This window comes from Chrysemys picta, chromosome 6, assembly GCF_011386835.1.
Source record: "Chrysemys picta bellii isolate R12L10 chromosome 6, ASM1138683v2, whole genome shotgun sequence".
Lineage (NCBI taxonomy): Eukaryota > Metazoa > Chordata > Testudines > Emydidae > Chrysemys > Chrysemys picta.
The window spans coordinates 67,858,401-67,874,255 of NC_088796.1; the positions used below are offsets into that span (position 1 = coordinate 67,858,401).

The window sequence follows — 15,855 nt, forward strand, 5'->3', positions numbered from 1 at the left end:
ACAGTCTAGATCCATCTTCTTTGGAACCCCCTTTCAGGTAGTTGAAAGCAGCTATCAAATCCCCCCTCATCCTTCTCTTCTGCAGACTAAACAATCCCCGTTCCCTCAGCCTCTCCTCATAAGTCATGTGCTCCAGCCCCCTAATCATTTTTGTTGCCCTCCACTGGACTCTTTCCAATTTTTCCACATCCTTCTTGTAGTGTGGGGCCCAAAACTGGACACAGTACTCCAGATGAGGCCTCACCAATGTCAAATAGAGGGGAATGATCACGCCCCTCGATCTGCTGGCAGTGGCCCTACTTATACAGCCCAAAATGCCATTAGCCTTCTTGGCAACAAGAGCACACTGTGGACTCATATCCAGCTTATCGTCCACTGTAACCCCTAGGTCCTTTTCTGCAGAACTGCTTCCTAGCCATTCGGTCCCTAATCTCTAACAGTGAATGGGATTCTTCCGTCCTAAGTGCAGGACTCTGCACTTGTCCTCATTGAACCTCATCAGGTTTCTTTTGGCCCAATCCTCTAATTTGTCTAGGTCTTTCTGTATCCTATCCCTACCCTCCAGCGTATCTACCACTCCTCCCAGTTTAGTGTCATCTGCAAACTTGCTGAGAGTGCAGTCCACGCCATCCTCCAGATCATTAATGAAGATATTGAATAAAACCGGCCCCAGGACCAACCCTTGGGGCACTCCACTTGATAGCGGCTGCCAACTAGACATGGAGCCATTGATCACTACCCGTTGAGCCCGACGATCTAGCCAGCTATCTATCCATCTTATAGTCCATTCATCCAGCCCATACTTCTTTAACTTGCTGGCAAGAATACTGTGGTACTTCACAACTGCAGGATCAATCAGAATCTACCTCCTCCAACCCCTTAGACCCAATTGTTACACCTGATGAAGGATTACTCCCTCCTCCCCTGACATCTTCAGCTGATTTTTCAAAATTTCAGGACCTCTTTGAAAGAGTTGCCAATGAGCTAAGGATTAACCTACAGGAAGTTCCTGAACAACAACATGAGCGAACCGACATCCTGCAGCCCTCTACTTCTTCCAGGATTGCATTACCTATTAACGCAGCCCTCATGGAACCTGCCAAAGCCATTTGGCAAACACCTGCTGCAAGCCTATCTACCTGCAAGCGAGCAGATCGGAAGTACTTTATCCCTTCCAAGGGCTCTGAATGCCTTTTCACTCATCCAGTGCCAAACTCGCTGGTAGTAGATGCAGTCAACCAAAAGAACAAACAACAGTTTCCCCGCTACACCCCATCCAACAAGGACAATAAGCAATTAGATCTGCTCGGATGCAAGATATACGCGTCTTCCATGTTATGATTTTGCATCGTTAATTATACAGCCATTCTGGCAAAATATGGCCACAAGAATTATAGTAAACTCATGGACTTTATTGATGACATTCTAGAGGGGAAAAAAACAACAATTTACAGCCGTAGTTTCTGAGGGACAAATCATCTCCTGTACAGCTCTTCAAGCTGCCCTCAATGCAGCCAATACTGCAGCAAGATCCACTGCCACAGCAGTTGTGATGCGCCGAGGTTCATGGCTCTCGTCCTCTTCCTTTCCTCGGAGGTCCAAATGATCTCCCCTTCAATGGCAACAAACTTTTTGCCTCCACGACGAATGATGTACTTCATTCCATGAAGGACTCAAGGGCAACTCTCCGGTCTCTAGGAATTCAAACCCCTACAACCAGAAGGAGACAATATAGATACCAACCGTACCAGCGTCCATGCTACCCCACATACATCCATCAATCCCATAGATCACATGAGCAAGAACAGCAAAGCCAAAGACCCGGGTACCAACGCCATCGGCCCAACTTCTCAGCAACATCTCAACCCCCTCCGACTAATAAGCAAATTTGAAGCCTTGGTCGAGGGTATAGAAAACAACATTGCCACTTCTGCGCTTACACCGCCTGCCCCTATTTTGGACACCACCTACTCCCATTCGCCCATCAATGGCAGAACATTACCACCGACAAGAGGGCGATAGAGGTCGTCACAATTTGCTATTCCATCTCTTTCCTCTCCTTGCCTCCCACCCATCCACCCTCTCCGTCCCTCTTCAGGGACCCCTCTCACGAGCAACTGCTCTTCCAAGAAGTACATAATCTCCTTCAATTGGAAGCAGTGGAAGTCGTGCCCGAACAACACAGAGGAAAAGGTTTCCACTCCTTTTACTTTTTAATAAAAGAAAACGGGGATGGCAACTGATTCTCAACCTCAGGCAGCTCAAGAAATTCATCAAAAACACAAAAGTTCAAAATGGTTACCCTCACCACCATAATCCCAGCACTGGAGCAGGGCGATTGGTTTTCAGCCCTTGACCTACTGGACGCCTACTTTCATGTGACTATACATCCGTCCCACAGACATTTTCTTAGTTTTACGCTCGGTTCGATACATTTTCAATATAGGGTGTTGTCCTTCGTGCCCTCCGTGTTTTTTCCAAACTCCTAGCTGTAGTCACTGCCTACCTCAGGAAATGGAGGGGTATAATATTTCCTTACCTCACTGACTGTCTCCTCAAAGCCTCAACGCTCGATGAAGCTCTTTGATCCACACAGCTGACCGTCACCTGCTTCCTGTCCCTCGGCCTGCAAATAAACAAAACAAATCCACCTTATCTCCTACCCAACAACTGGAGTTCATAGGAGCACACCTCAATTCCCGGAAGGGAATAGCATCTCTCCCAACCGTTTCAACACCATAAAACTTTTCTTCACAAAACTTCATAACAGTCCCCATGTCACTGCTCGGGACTGCCTACAACTTTTAGGTCACATGGCCTCATGTACTTTTGCCTGTACATGAGGTGCTTCCAAGTTTGGTTGGTCATAGTTTACAGACCGAACGTACACAGTCTAAACAAATCTCTATCCATACCCTTCAGAGTCAAGGACTCCCTCCTATGGTGGACAGTTCCCTCCAACCTCTGCTCAGGATGTTCCATCCATTATAATGACTATCGATGCATCCCTCACAGGATGGGGAGCACACATGCCCCATCATACTGCCCAGGGGCTAGGATCTTCCACCGAAATCTCCCTACACATAAACATCCTAGAACTTCAAGCCATACGCAATGCCTGCTGTCACTTCCTCACATTCATTCAGAACCAACATGTTCGAATAATGACAGACAACATTGCCTGCATGTTCTATGTTAACAGACAGGGAGAAGCTCGATCTCACTCGCTTTGCCCAGAAGCTATGAAGCTCTGGAATTCATGCCTCGCGCACAACATCCACATGTCAGCGACCTATGTATCCGGGGCCCTGAATACCACCGCGGACGAACTAAGCAGACGATTTCCTTGAGATAATGAATGGGAGATAAACAAGACGGGCATACGCAACATAGTCCGCATTTGGGGCTACCCAACACTGGACCTCTTCGCGGCTGCAAAGAACAAGAAATGTCCCGAATTTTGCTTCAGAGCGGGACTGGGCAAACATTCCCTAGGAAATGCGTTTATGATCTCACGGGATTAAGACTTACTGTATGCATTTCCCCCGTTACCGCTTCTCCACAGGGTCCTGACAAAGATATGAACAGATTGTGCCACGGTAATTCTGATTTGCCCCGTTGTGGCCCAGACAACTATGGTATCCATTCCTCACCAGAATGTCAATTCGCCCACCAATTTCATTGCCTCTCACTCCGAACCTCCTATTACAACAACATGGCCGATTTCTCCACCCCAACCTATCCATGCTTCATCTTAAAGCTTGGGTCCTACATAGTTCTCACAAAGTGAATTAGTATGCTCTGAACAGGTTCAAAGAGTACTCTTACATAGCAGAACACAGACTACTCGCACCACCTGTCTCCGAAAGTGGAAGCGATTCACACAATGGTTCTCAATCAAACAAATTCCTCCCACTTCCGCACCTTTTCCGTTAATACTTGACTACCTATTAGACCTTAAGCAATCTGGCCTTTCTTTCAGCTCCATCAAAGTCCATTTAGCTGCTATTACAACTTTTCACCACAAGATCGACAGTACCTCTGTTTTGCCCATCCAATCACCAAGCGTTTTCTCAAAGGGCTCCAATCCCTATACCCAGATATTAAACCCCCTACCCCTCCATGGGACTTTCACTTAGTATTAACCTGCTTGACTCAACAATCTTTTGAGCCACTAGCCACATGCTCTTTCTTACACCTCTCCATGAAAACAGCATTGCTAGTGGCAATCACCTCCGCCAGACACGCAGGAGAAATAGCAGCTCTCATGGCGGACCCACCCTACACAATATTTTCTAAGGACAAAGTTACCCTCCGACTACACCCCAAATTTCTTCCAAAAGTGCATTCGTCTTTTCACATCAACGAACCTATACACCTACCACCCTTCTTTCCCAAACCGCTAGCAAACTCCTTTGAATCCTCAATGATTACGTTGGATGTACACAGGGCTCTGTCCTTTTATTTGGATAGAACCAAGCCTTTTAGGAACTCTTCCAGACTCTTTTTTTGTCTCCATTGCAGAGCGATCCAAAGGGACACCCTATTTCTACCCAGAGACTTTCCAATTGTATCCGACTATGCTATCAACTAAAGGATGCAACTCCTCCAGTCTGCATCAGAACTCACTCCACTAGATCTGTACTTACCTCCATGGGTTTTCTACGCAAAGTTCCTCTGGCTGACATTTGTAAAGCGGCCACTTGGACTTCTGAACACACATTTGTTAAGCATTATGCCCTTACTCAAGGCCCTCTTACTGATACATGGTTGGGCAGAGCCGTATTATCCACTGTATTCCTACCGAATCCGAAGTCCCTAGCTCCTTGAGATACACTGCTTTTAAGTCACCTGAAGTGGCGCACCCACAGGGACATCTCTCAAAGAAGAAGAGGAGGTTACTCACATGTGCAGTAACTGACGTTCTTCAAGATGAGTGTCCCTGTGGGTGCTCCACTATTCACCCTCCTTCCCTCTACTTCGAAGTTGGGGTAGCCTATGTTGTAGAGAAGGAACTGAGGAGACCGGTCATCCACGGGTACTATTAAAGCACTCTCAATGCGTGGGGCAGGCTCTGTGCATGGGTGACCGGTGTGAGTACTGCTTTCAAAATCTGCGAACGAAGGCACAGGAGCTCACCAACACCTGGAGTTTAGCACCCACAGGGACACTCATCTTGAAGAACATCAGTTACTGCAGAGGTCAGTAACCTCCTCTTATTATTCTTATTACTTTTTCTTGAAGATGATTTACAGCCTGTGCTATGACTAGAAAGATGCTGTTGCAGTAGCGGAAAGAGGAAAGGCCACCTTTACTGATGGAATGGTTATCAGACTGCTCTCTGTCAGCACCTGCTTTCCATCAGCCAGAAAATATTAGATGAAATATAGATAAACCTAGCATCCATTTCATTCTCTTTATTTTAAAATGTTTAATAATATTTGAGCTCTATCTCTAGGTCATTAGGATTTAGTTTTATTGGCACAGCAGCTCTTTTTTATTTGTAGAATGTTCTTTGTTGTATACTTTTTCTGTGAATTTGTTGTATCCTGCTTTATTTGACAGGTCCTGATTTCAAGACAAAGAATGACAAAAGTTAGACCTTATCTACACTACAAGTTACTTTGATATAATTTACATTTCTCAGGGGTGTGAATAATCAACACCTCCGAGCAGTGTAAGTTACACTGACCTAAGCGCTGGTGTAGACAGCGCTACGTCGGTGGGATAGCTTCTCCCATAGACATAGCTATCACCTGTCATGGAGGCAGGAGTTATTAAACTGATGGGAGAGTTCTTTCCCGTCAGCTTAGACTGTCTCCATCACAAATGCTACTGCAGCACAGTTGCGCAACTATATATGGTGTAGTGTAGACAGAGCCTTAGAGATGGAAAAGACCTATTTGGCCATCTAATCCACCCTATGCCAGTGCAGGATTGTTCTCTGCTGTACATGTACTAGTGCATTATCCAGTTTAGCTTTAAGTGTGCCCAAATGATGGGGCTTCTTCCACTTTACTTGGGAGAGTATTTAATAGTCTAATAGAACTCAGTGGCAGGACGTTTTTTGCAAATATTTATCACACATTTTTCATTTTTAGTTTCATCCCATTTTTCCTATTTGTAGTGCACCCTCTTGAACCATTTTTGTGTTTTGACTCTTATTCCACAGAGTTGATCAAACCCTTAGTGTTCAGTCAGTAGGTATTCTGTTCTTTTCATCTTTCATTAGAGCTTAAAATGCAGTATCCAGAACTTTGCAAAGACAGACCCTTAGAATATGTCTACACTGCAATAAAACACCCGTGGCTGGCCCAGATCAGCTGACTTGTGCTTCCAGGGCTCAGGCTGCAGGGCTGTTGAGGCTTAGGGCTGGTCTACACTGGGGAGGGGGGATCGATCCAAGATACGCAACTTCAGCTATGCAAATAGCGTAGCTGAAGTTGAAGTATCTTGGATTGAATTACCTGGGGTCCACATGGCGCGGGATCAACGGCCGCGGCTCCCCCGTCGACTGCGCTATCGCCGCTCACTCTGGTGGAGTTCTAGAGACGACGGTGAGCACGTTCGGGGATCGATATATCGCGTCTTAACAAGACGCGATATATCGATCCCGGATAAATCGATTGCTACCCGCCGATACGGCGGGTAGTGAAGACGTACCCTTGAGCTGGATACCAGGCTTTGGATCCCATCCTCCAGGCGGGGTCCCTGAGCCTAGATGTCTACATTGCACTTTTATAGCCTGGCAGGCCAACTTCTGCAAGCCTAGGCAGTGTTCCCTACATGGGCCAGTGTTTTATTGCACTGTGCCCTACACTTGGGGGCCATGGGTCAGATGAGCATAGTTTAGCAAAACTCCATTGCTGCTCTAAACCAGTGGTTCTCAACCTTTTTTCATTTGAGGACACCTGAAAAATTTAGAATGGTGGTGTGGATCCCTTTGGAAATTTCAAATAAAGGTCCAGACCCGTTTAGAAATCTATTGTATATATATATAGTTGAAATCTGTTCAGACAGTTTTCATTCTAAGTCTTATACATAATCCATGGACCCCCCAGAGGTCTGCGGACCACAGGTTGAGAACTACTGGTCCAAACTACACCATACCAGCCCTTGGACAGCCCTGGAATGGAGAACCACAATCTGCTGTGGGTCTCCCCTTCTCCCCTGGTTGTGCCCAGCCAGTACTGCATGCACTTGAGGATTGAGCTTGTAACCTTTATGCAGCTATAATGCATGTAGTTATATATCATGTAAAACCGAACTGATTTCACATCAGCATTTTATTCCAGTATATGATGACTAGGCTGTTGATTAATCGCAGATAATTCACACGGGTAACTCAAAATTAATCACAATTAAAAAAATTAGTTGTGATTAATCGCGGTTTTAATCGCACTGTTAAACAATAAAATACAAATTGAAATTTATTAAATATTTTGGGATGTTTTTCTACATTTTCAAATATATTAATTTCAATTACAGCACAGAATACAAAGTGTACAGTGTTCACTTTATATTATTTTTATTACAAATGTTTGCACTGTAAAAATGATAAAAGAAATAATATTTTTCAATTCACCTCATATGAGTACTGTAGTGCAATCTCTTTATCATGAAAGTGCAACTTACAAATGTAGATTTTTTTGTTACGTAACAGCACTCAAAAACAAAACAATGTAAAACTTTAGCGTCTACAAGTCCACTCAGTCCTACTTCTTGTTCAGCCAGGCGCTAAGACAAACAAGTTGGTTTACATTTACGGGAGATAAAGCTGCCCACTTCTTATTTACAATGTCACCTGAAAGTGAGAGCAGGCGTTCGCATGGCACTTTTGTAGCTGGCATTGCAAGGTATTTACGTGCCAGATATGCTAAACATTCGTATGCCTCTTCATGCTTCGGCTACAATTCCAAAGGACATGGCTTCCATGCTGATGACGCTTGTTAAAAAAATAATGAGTTGATTGAATTTATGACTCAATTCCTTGGGGGACAATTGTTTGTCTCCTGCTCTGTTTTACCCACACTCTGCCATATATTTCATGTTATAGAAATCTCAGATGATGGCCCAAAACATGTTGTTTGTTTTAAGAACACTTTCACTGCAGATTTGACAAAATGCAAAGAAGGTACCAATGTAGATTTCTAAAGATAGCTACAGCACTTGACCCAAGGTTTAAGAATCTGAAGTGCCTTCCAAAATCTGAGAGGGATGAGGTGTGGAGCATGGTTTCAGAAGTCCTAAAAGAGCAACATTCCAATGCAGAAACTACAGAACCTGAAACAGTAAAAAAGAAAATCCACCTGCTGCTGGTGGCATCTGACTGAGAGGAAGAAAATGAATATGTGTTGGTCCACACTGCTTTGTATTGTTATTGAGCAGAACCCGTCATCAGCATGGTCGCATGTTCTCTGGAATGGTTGAAGCATGAAGGGACATATGAATCTTTAGTGCATAGGCACGTAAATATCTTGTGATGCCGGCTACAACAGTGCCATGCGAATGCCTGTACTCCCTTTCAGGTGACATTGTAAACAAGAAATGGGCAGCATTAACTCCTGCAAATGTAAACAAACTTGTTTGTCTTAGTGATTGGCTGAACAAGAAGTAGGATTGAATGTACCTGTAGGCTCTAAAGTTTTACATTGTTTTGTTTTTGAGTGCAGTTATGTAACAAAAAAAAAAATCTGCATTTGTAAGTTGCACTTTCATGATAGAGAGATTGCACTACAGTAATTGTATCAGGTAAATTAAAAATACTATTTCTTTTGCTTTTTGCAGTGCAAATATTTGTAATAAAATTTTTTTAACTTGAGCAGGGTACTATTTGTATTCTGTGTTGTAATTGAAATCAATATATTTGAAAACGTAGAAAACAACCAAAATATTTAAATAAATGGTATTCTGTTATTGTTAAAGAGCGAGATTAATTATGCGATTAATTTTTTAAATCAATTGACAGCCCTAGTGATGACACAGGGCCGGTGCAACCACTAGGCGAACTAGGCGGTTGCGGGCGCCAAAAAGCAGTGCCCTGGCTTGGCAGGGAGGAGCCACCTTCTGGAGGCACCGGAGAGCCAGAGTGTCGGCTTACAGGGGCGGCGAGCCCTAGCCACGGAGGAGCCCGCGTGGCGCAGAGGGTCAGCAGCCCTGCAAAGGCGGCGGCGCCCCCCGCCCCTCCTGCCCAGGTTGCGGCCCAGCGGCCCCTCCCGGGGGCTCCTGCAGGCTGCAGCGGATGCATATGGGCGGTGGCCCCCGTGCACACACACCCCGGCTCCCTCCTTGCCATGCTCGGGCTCTGTGGCTCCCGGGAGTGTGAGCCGCAACCACCGCTGCTGCCCCTCCCAGAGCAGGCTCAGGGCCCCGTGCCCCGACGGTGATGGCGGTTCACATGCCCGGGAGCCACAGAGCCCGAGCACAGCGAGAGGGGTAGCTGGGGGGCACACGGGGGCTGGCGCCCGCATGCATCCACTGCAGCCTGCTGGAGCCCCCGGGGGGGGACGCCGGGACGCAGCCTGGGCAGAGGGGCGGGGGGGTGCGGCTGCTCCTCACTAGCGGCATTGCCGCCTTTGCAGGGCTACTGCCCCCCTGCGCCGCGCCGGCTCCTCCATTGCTGGGGTTCGCCGACGCTCTGGCTCTCCGGTGCCTCCGGAAGGCGGCTCCTCCCTGCCGAGCTGCTGCAGCGGCAGGGGGGAGAGGGGGGGCGCAAGGTGGAAGTTTCGCCTAGGGCGCAAAATATCCTTGCACCAGCCCTGTGATGACATATATACATATGTACATACCTAAGTGAAATGTGTGTATCTATATATCTATCATGTACATTCCTTTAAAAAGCCCTCATTTTATTCCTGGGAATTGGTAAATAATAAAGGATACATGAAAGATGATAAAATATTATTCACGTTCTCTTGTCACGTTCGCCTGACACACAAAAGTTAATCAGAAATCAGGTTGAAGGAAAGCATATTTGTTTCTAAAATGTTTGTGGTGCCCCGTGGGTAATCAAAGGGGGTAAAGCAGCAGAGTTTTAGCTGTAGGTTAAGCTTACTGGGAGCTTTCATTGAGGAACCAACCCAGTGAGCCATCACCTCTAGAGCTTTTGTATCAAAAGAAGCATAGATTCTTGGTAATGTGGGTAAAAAAGTGTAGGAGTTGATGATTAAGATGCTAATTCCTTTCACAAACATTCCAGCTTAATATTTGAGGGCCATAGCGCTAGAAGGAGCAAATGTCTGCTGTTAATAAAACCTTTCTCTAATAACCCCTCAGTTTATCTCTTATAATGTGAAATATAAATAGATATTTCCTGCTAAGAAAATCCCCGCTGAAACTTTTAACATATGGTAATGCCTCTTTTTAGTGCCAAGAAGGACAGTATATGAAAACTGTCATGGGGCATTACTTGAGAGAGGATCACTAGGATCAGTTCAGTACACAGTAAAATGAAATGAAGGCTAGAGAAATGGCTCTCTATATAATAACATGTAAACCTTCAAACTTGAAAAAGCTATACTATGACTTCTGGCATTGCCTGCTGCAGTGAGGCATATTTTAGATTAATTCACGTTTCTAACCATCAGCATGTAGCAGTGCATTGCTTCCCGTAACCTCTTTCTCTCTTGTTTACTTTTGCCCTAATCATCAATCGCAGAGACATTACTTAACTGTTATAAATCTGCAAATACAAACTCATCATCTATTGCAATATTCAGTTTTTAATAAACTGTTGCAGCTGAAAGATGTGATTAAAGCTACTTTTTATGACACCCTATTATCCATAGATTCTTTACTCCATAATTCATAGTTATGCAAATATATATTGAATATACATAGAGAAATATGATGTATAGTGTAGTAAAAATATGGACTTGATTAATTTTTTCATTCTTTGTACAGCTTGCACATTGAAGCACTTAAAGCAATATTCGGGGCAGCTTAAGGAGGCCACATAATGATGAGAATGTATTCTTTCTATTTTCTTTTTTATCTTAGCCTCAAACAAATTGGTTGAAAAGCATGGCTGATAGTGTAATACTTTTTGTTCTGTCAAGCATCACTAATAAGAGATAAATGTGAATATCATTGCTGTCATGTCTCATTGTCCATCTATTTCTCTAGGAGGCGATTTCCTCTCCTTTTTAAGAAAGAAGAAGGATGAGCTAAAAACCAAACAGTTAGTGAAATTTTCATTAGATGCTGCTGCTGGTATGGCATATCTCGAGTCTAAAAACTGTATACACAGGTAAGGAAGATATTTATTTTCCATACTACAGTTTTGGCCACTTTAATGGCTAGATAACAAAGTAAATGTGTAGTGCTTAATATAAACTGGATGGATCTTTAAAATGTAAAATAAGCTACATTTTTTTAAGAGATCTGATTCTGTGTCTAGGTTTTTAATTCAATGATTAGTAACTCTGGTTTCAAGCTATTCTGTTATTCAACGATTAAGACAGGAAAGACAAGTTAAACATGCAATGAATGTCTCACTGAGAGAGAATTTGAGTCAAGAAGAACATGGTTGATATGGCAGGAAAGGATTATGGCACAATTAAAGAAACTAATTAACCAGTTATAGTCATGTCTGAAGCTAAGAGACACATGCATAGCCAGAAGAAACATGTTAATATGCTAACATTTCCCATTTTAGGGAAACCCGTTGATATGTAAAATCATGAAGATGGGCTAACAGCAGAAGTTGTGTACATCAGACAGTATTCACTCATGCCAACTTTCCAAACAGTCCCTATACTCTCTAGTAACATATTTGCCATTTTTTCCAACTCAGTCCCACTGTGGAGCGTTCTGTATTTCAGTGGAATTTAAAGAGTTTACCCCCAGTTGTCTTCCCAAATATCCCAAATGTATAGCTTTTTAGTATGGCATATATGTATCACTATGAGGGTAGAAGATGACAGGAATATAATTGTAATTCCTTGTTAACAATGATGATATGGCTCAAACTACAGTTAAAAAAAAAGGTTTTAACTAAGTTTTGCGCTGCTTAACCTATTTTAATGGTCTAATTTCATACCTAGTACAACTCCACTGAAGTCAGATTTTTGGAGACCTGAATGATAATTCCCTTACTTATTTCAGGTATGAATTTGTCCCACTATCAGATAGGTCAAGTTAAATGTTTATCTTAATCTGGATTAGGGGAATGTTTTATAAATTCTAAAAAAATATCTTTAGAAAAAAACATCCACCATATACTTCACAATATTTTGTAGGCATTATTTATGTAGATGTCCCCATGTTTTGTGCTTTACTTTACATCCACTTAAGGAATTACTATTAGCTATCAAACTCTGTGCCCAAAATTGTACTAACATTATCAGTGATGCACAGATGAATTAACAAAACACTCATGATAGCTTGTGCTACATAAGAAACATAGAAACAAAAAAAAGTCTAAATGTAAAAAGAACAGGAATACTTGTGGCACCTTAGAGACTAACAAATTTATTTTATCATAAGCTTTCGGATGCATCCGAAGAAGTGGGCTGTAGCCCACGAAAGCTTATGCTCAAACAAATTTGTTAGTCTCTAAGGTGCCACAAGTATTCCTGTTCTTTTTGCGGATACAGACTAACACAGCTGCTACTCTGAAACCTCTAAATGTAAAGTATCCAATAGTGAAAATCTTAGCGAGGTATTACAAACAATATGGGAAAACAACAGGATTCAAAACCCAGCATTCTAACGTGTTAGAATAAATCCAAGTGTGGTATTTTCGTTTAAGAAAATATAACCACAATATAAATCAAAGCAGAATCATAAACATGAAGTGCTTTTAAATGTCCTTATAAATTTGTATCATTTAATTTTGTTCCTGGTCCCACTCACTGTTAGATGAAATGTGCCTGCTCAGATCTTCAGGATTTCCAGAAAATAAAAAAGGGGGAAAATAAATAACTAAATGGTATTTTGTAGCTTTGTAAGCAACTTGTTGTGTTCTATAGTGGTGATTATTGGAAAAAGAGCAAGGCAATTTTTCATTACATAAAAACATGTCAGCTGCAAAATGCAAACAAATAATTGCTAAAAGAATTTACTTTTGGAGAAGTGCCCCATCCTTTTCTTCAAACTCTGGAAAACGATTTCCTGGATCTTTCAGCTTAATTGGAACCATTGCTATTTGCTGTATATGTGGGGGTTGCCTATTGTTATCTGTGAAGGAGACTCTGGGCTTTTTCAAATGCAATCGTATACCATCGTATTTTGGGGGATACAGTTTCATTTACAGTGAATTTTTAAAACCTGTATGCTCATTCAATTGTTTTTATATTACTTGCTTAGTATTTCTTCTTACTTGGTGCCACTCTACATGTTATCTCCCAAATCAGACTAATTTTGTGGCCAAGTAGTTTTAGGATTGATCTTCTAGTGGTTTTAATTAGATGATTTGCAGTAATATTTGTTTAACTTTGTAATTGTTAATTATCTTTTTCTCAAACCTATATTTTAGGGAGGTTTTTTTAAAAAGTAAATATTCGGATACAGAATGGCTCACGGTCTACATTGAATAGAGAGAGATGGCGGTGTGAGTGATATAAAGTTTTGATTGTTACGAGTTTGGGATGCCTGTATTAATCAACAGTGGCAAAGCTCAGCTATGAGTTACGCAGGTCTTCTCAAACAAGGGTGATAAAAACTGCGTAATACATTGCATCATCTCACATTTTCTTAATGCCAGAGATTTGTCAAATTTTGTTCGCTTTGTACTATTTTTAGTTTCCCTTTGCTTTTGCCACATTAGTTACTATGGAAACAATGATTTATTAGTGTGGGTGGAGCTTTGCGGCATCCATATTTTTAAAATAAAGTCAATTTAGACAGTTAGAAATGGTTTGTGAAATACAGAAATCTGTGCTGGATCACACACAGCATGCGGTATCTATGCATAGGGAGGGTAGATGTGTGAATTTCCTATTTTGTAATTGCTCTTTCTTTAACTTCAGAATTCCCACATTATTTGATTGACAAAAACAGAATGTTTTATTAAAAGGACATAGTGTTTATATTCTTTTCTTGTAAACACATGTTGAAGAAAATAACTACAGTTTTACAATTTAATCAAGCAGTTAAATTAGCTATTCAACACTACTGGTATGAAATATGGAGGGCGATAAACTGTATATCAAAAAGCTATATATTTCAGCTTTCATAATACTTGAATAGTACTTTATTGTACTATGTTCTGAGCTCTTAGCAAAATATCTGACTAGATGGTGCCACATAATGTAAATTTATTAGGGTCTGTGAGTTGATGGTGCTGAATTTGGCAGGTAATCAGAGGATGAAAAATTGTGGCTCATGGCCTCAAATATATATATACCTCTACCCCGATATAACGCGACCCGATAGAACACGAATTCGGATATACCGCGGTAAAGCAGTGCTCCGGAGGGGCGGGGCTGCACACTTCGGCAGATCAAAGCCAGTTCGATATAATGCGGTTTCACCTATAACGTGGTAAGATTTTTTGGCTCCCGAGGACAGCGTTATATCGAGGTAGAGGTGTATTTAGTGGTTTCAGTATACGTTCTTAGGTATTCTATAGCTGCTATTTTTCTCCGTGTTAGCATAGCTCAGGAACTAGTATTGCCTGAAAGACAGATTATCAGCTTTTTATATATGTTTACTAAAGACTAAACGTGTGTCATTTAGTCACAACCTGAAGCAAGGGGGATGGTGAAGAACCCAAACTGTTCCAGTGGGGAGCTCTGGAGAGATTCAACTTCATTGAGCCACTGTCTCTCTGTGTACTCCTTAGTTGAACTGTGATGGCAGTGGAGTAATTTACAGCATCTTTTTGTGAGGCACATCATAACCTGAATGTATATGTGCGCATACACACCTATACCATGCAGCCTACCAGCTTTGTTAGCTGGCGTGTATGTGTGGCAGAGCCATGGCTCCATCTACTTCCCTCCTAGTTAAAGCCCCTGTGATTCCAGTCCTTATGTTTCTCTGAAGACCTAGGATTGCATGTGTGCCCGTATGTGGGCTGTACAAAGAATATGGGAGACCTTGTCCCTTCCTATTTTCCTGCATTGCCAGATAAGACAAGGACATAGTCTAGTGCTAGATAAGTTGATTGCTGAGAAATGTTTTATTGTAATGGCAAAACTAAATTAATTGTATGATCAGGCATTGGCATTATGAAAAGCAACAAGAATTTGAGAAAATACATGGGATTGGAAATTGATCTTCTAGGTTAAAAAAAATAAATAAATAAAGGAGGGGGGGGGGAGAACTAGCTATAGATAAAAATGGACCTGACAGCAGAATATCTTGTATTTTGTTTAAAATATACTGCAGAAAGGCTTTATTATTACTGCTTTCATCAAAAAATAAAAATAACGTAATTAGAAACAGTTTCTATTCTGTAGATTGAAGCAAAAAAGGAAAATGTTCTACTCTCATACCCTGCTCTTTCTGCGGTACTATTTTTCTCTGTGTATTATGCTAAAGATCTTCTAAAAGCCCTAGTATATTTTTTTAGATACTGTATTTATTTTGCTATTCTTTTGAGACTATGTGCATTTCAGTTATTTTATCATGAAATTGAAGATTGCTCAGCATCTGAGCTACCATTAACATACTACTGTTGGAGTAACTATACCAGTGGTGGGCAACCTGCGGGTCGCATGCAGCCCATCACGGTAATCTGATTGCGGATCGCGAGACATTTTGCTGATGTTGACAATCCGCAGGCACTGTCCCCCGCAGCTCCCAGTGTCCACAGTTCGTCGTTCCTGGCAGTGGAAGCTGCGGGAAGGAGCAGGCCTCAGGAACGTGCTGGCTGCCGCTTCTTGCAGCTCCCATTGAATGGGAACAGAG

At 42.3% G+C, this 15,855-nt stretch overlaps 1 protein-coding gene across 9 annotated transcripts in view; it reads left to right on the plus strand.

Annotated features, from left to right (window-relative positions):
• The window catches only part of FER (FER tyrosine kinase), a 412,813-nt gene that overhangs the window by 309,254 nt on the left and 87,704 nt on the right, over positions 1-15,855 (plus strand). For all 9 annotated transcript variants that reach the window (XR_010588818.1, XM_024106728.3, XM_005281640.5 and 6 more), the window contains one exon: positions 11,125-11,248. Coding sequence is in view for 8 of the 9 variants with exons in the window: in XM_024106728.3 (XP_023962496.2) it covers positions 11,125-11,248 (124 nt within the window). In the remaining variant the exon portion in view is untranslated. The remainder of the gene's footprint in view (positions 1-11,124; positions 11,249-15,855) is intronic.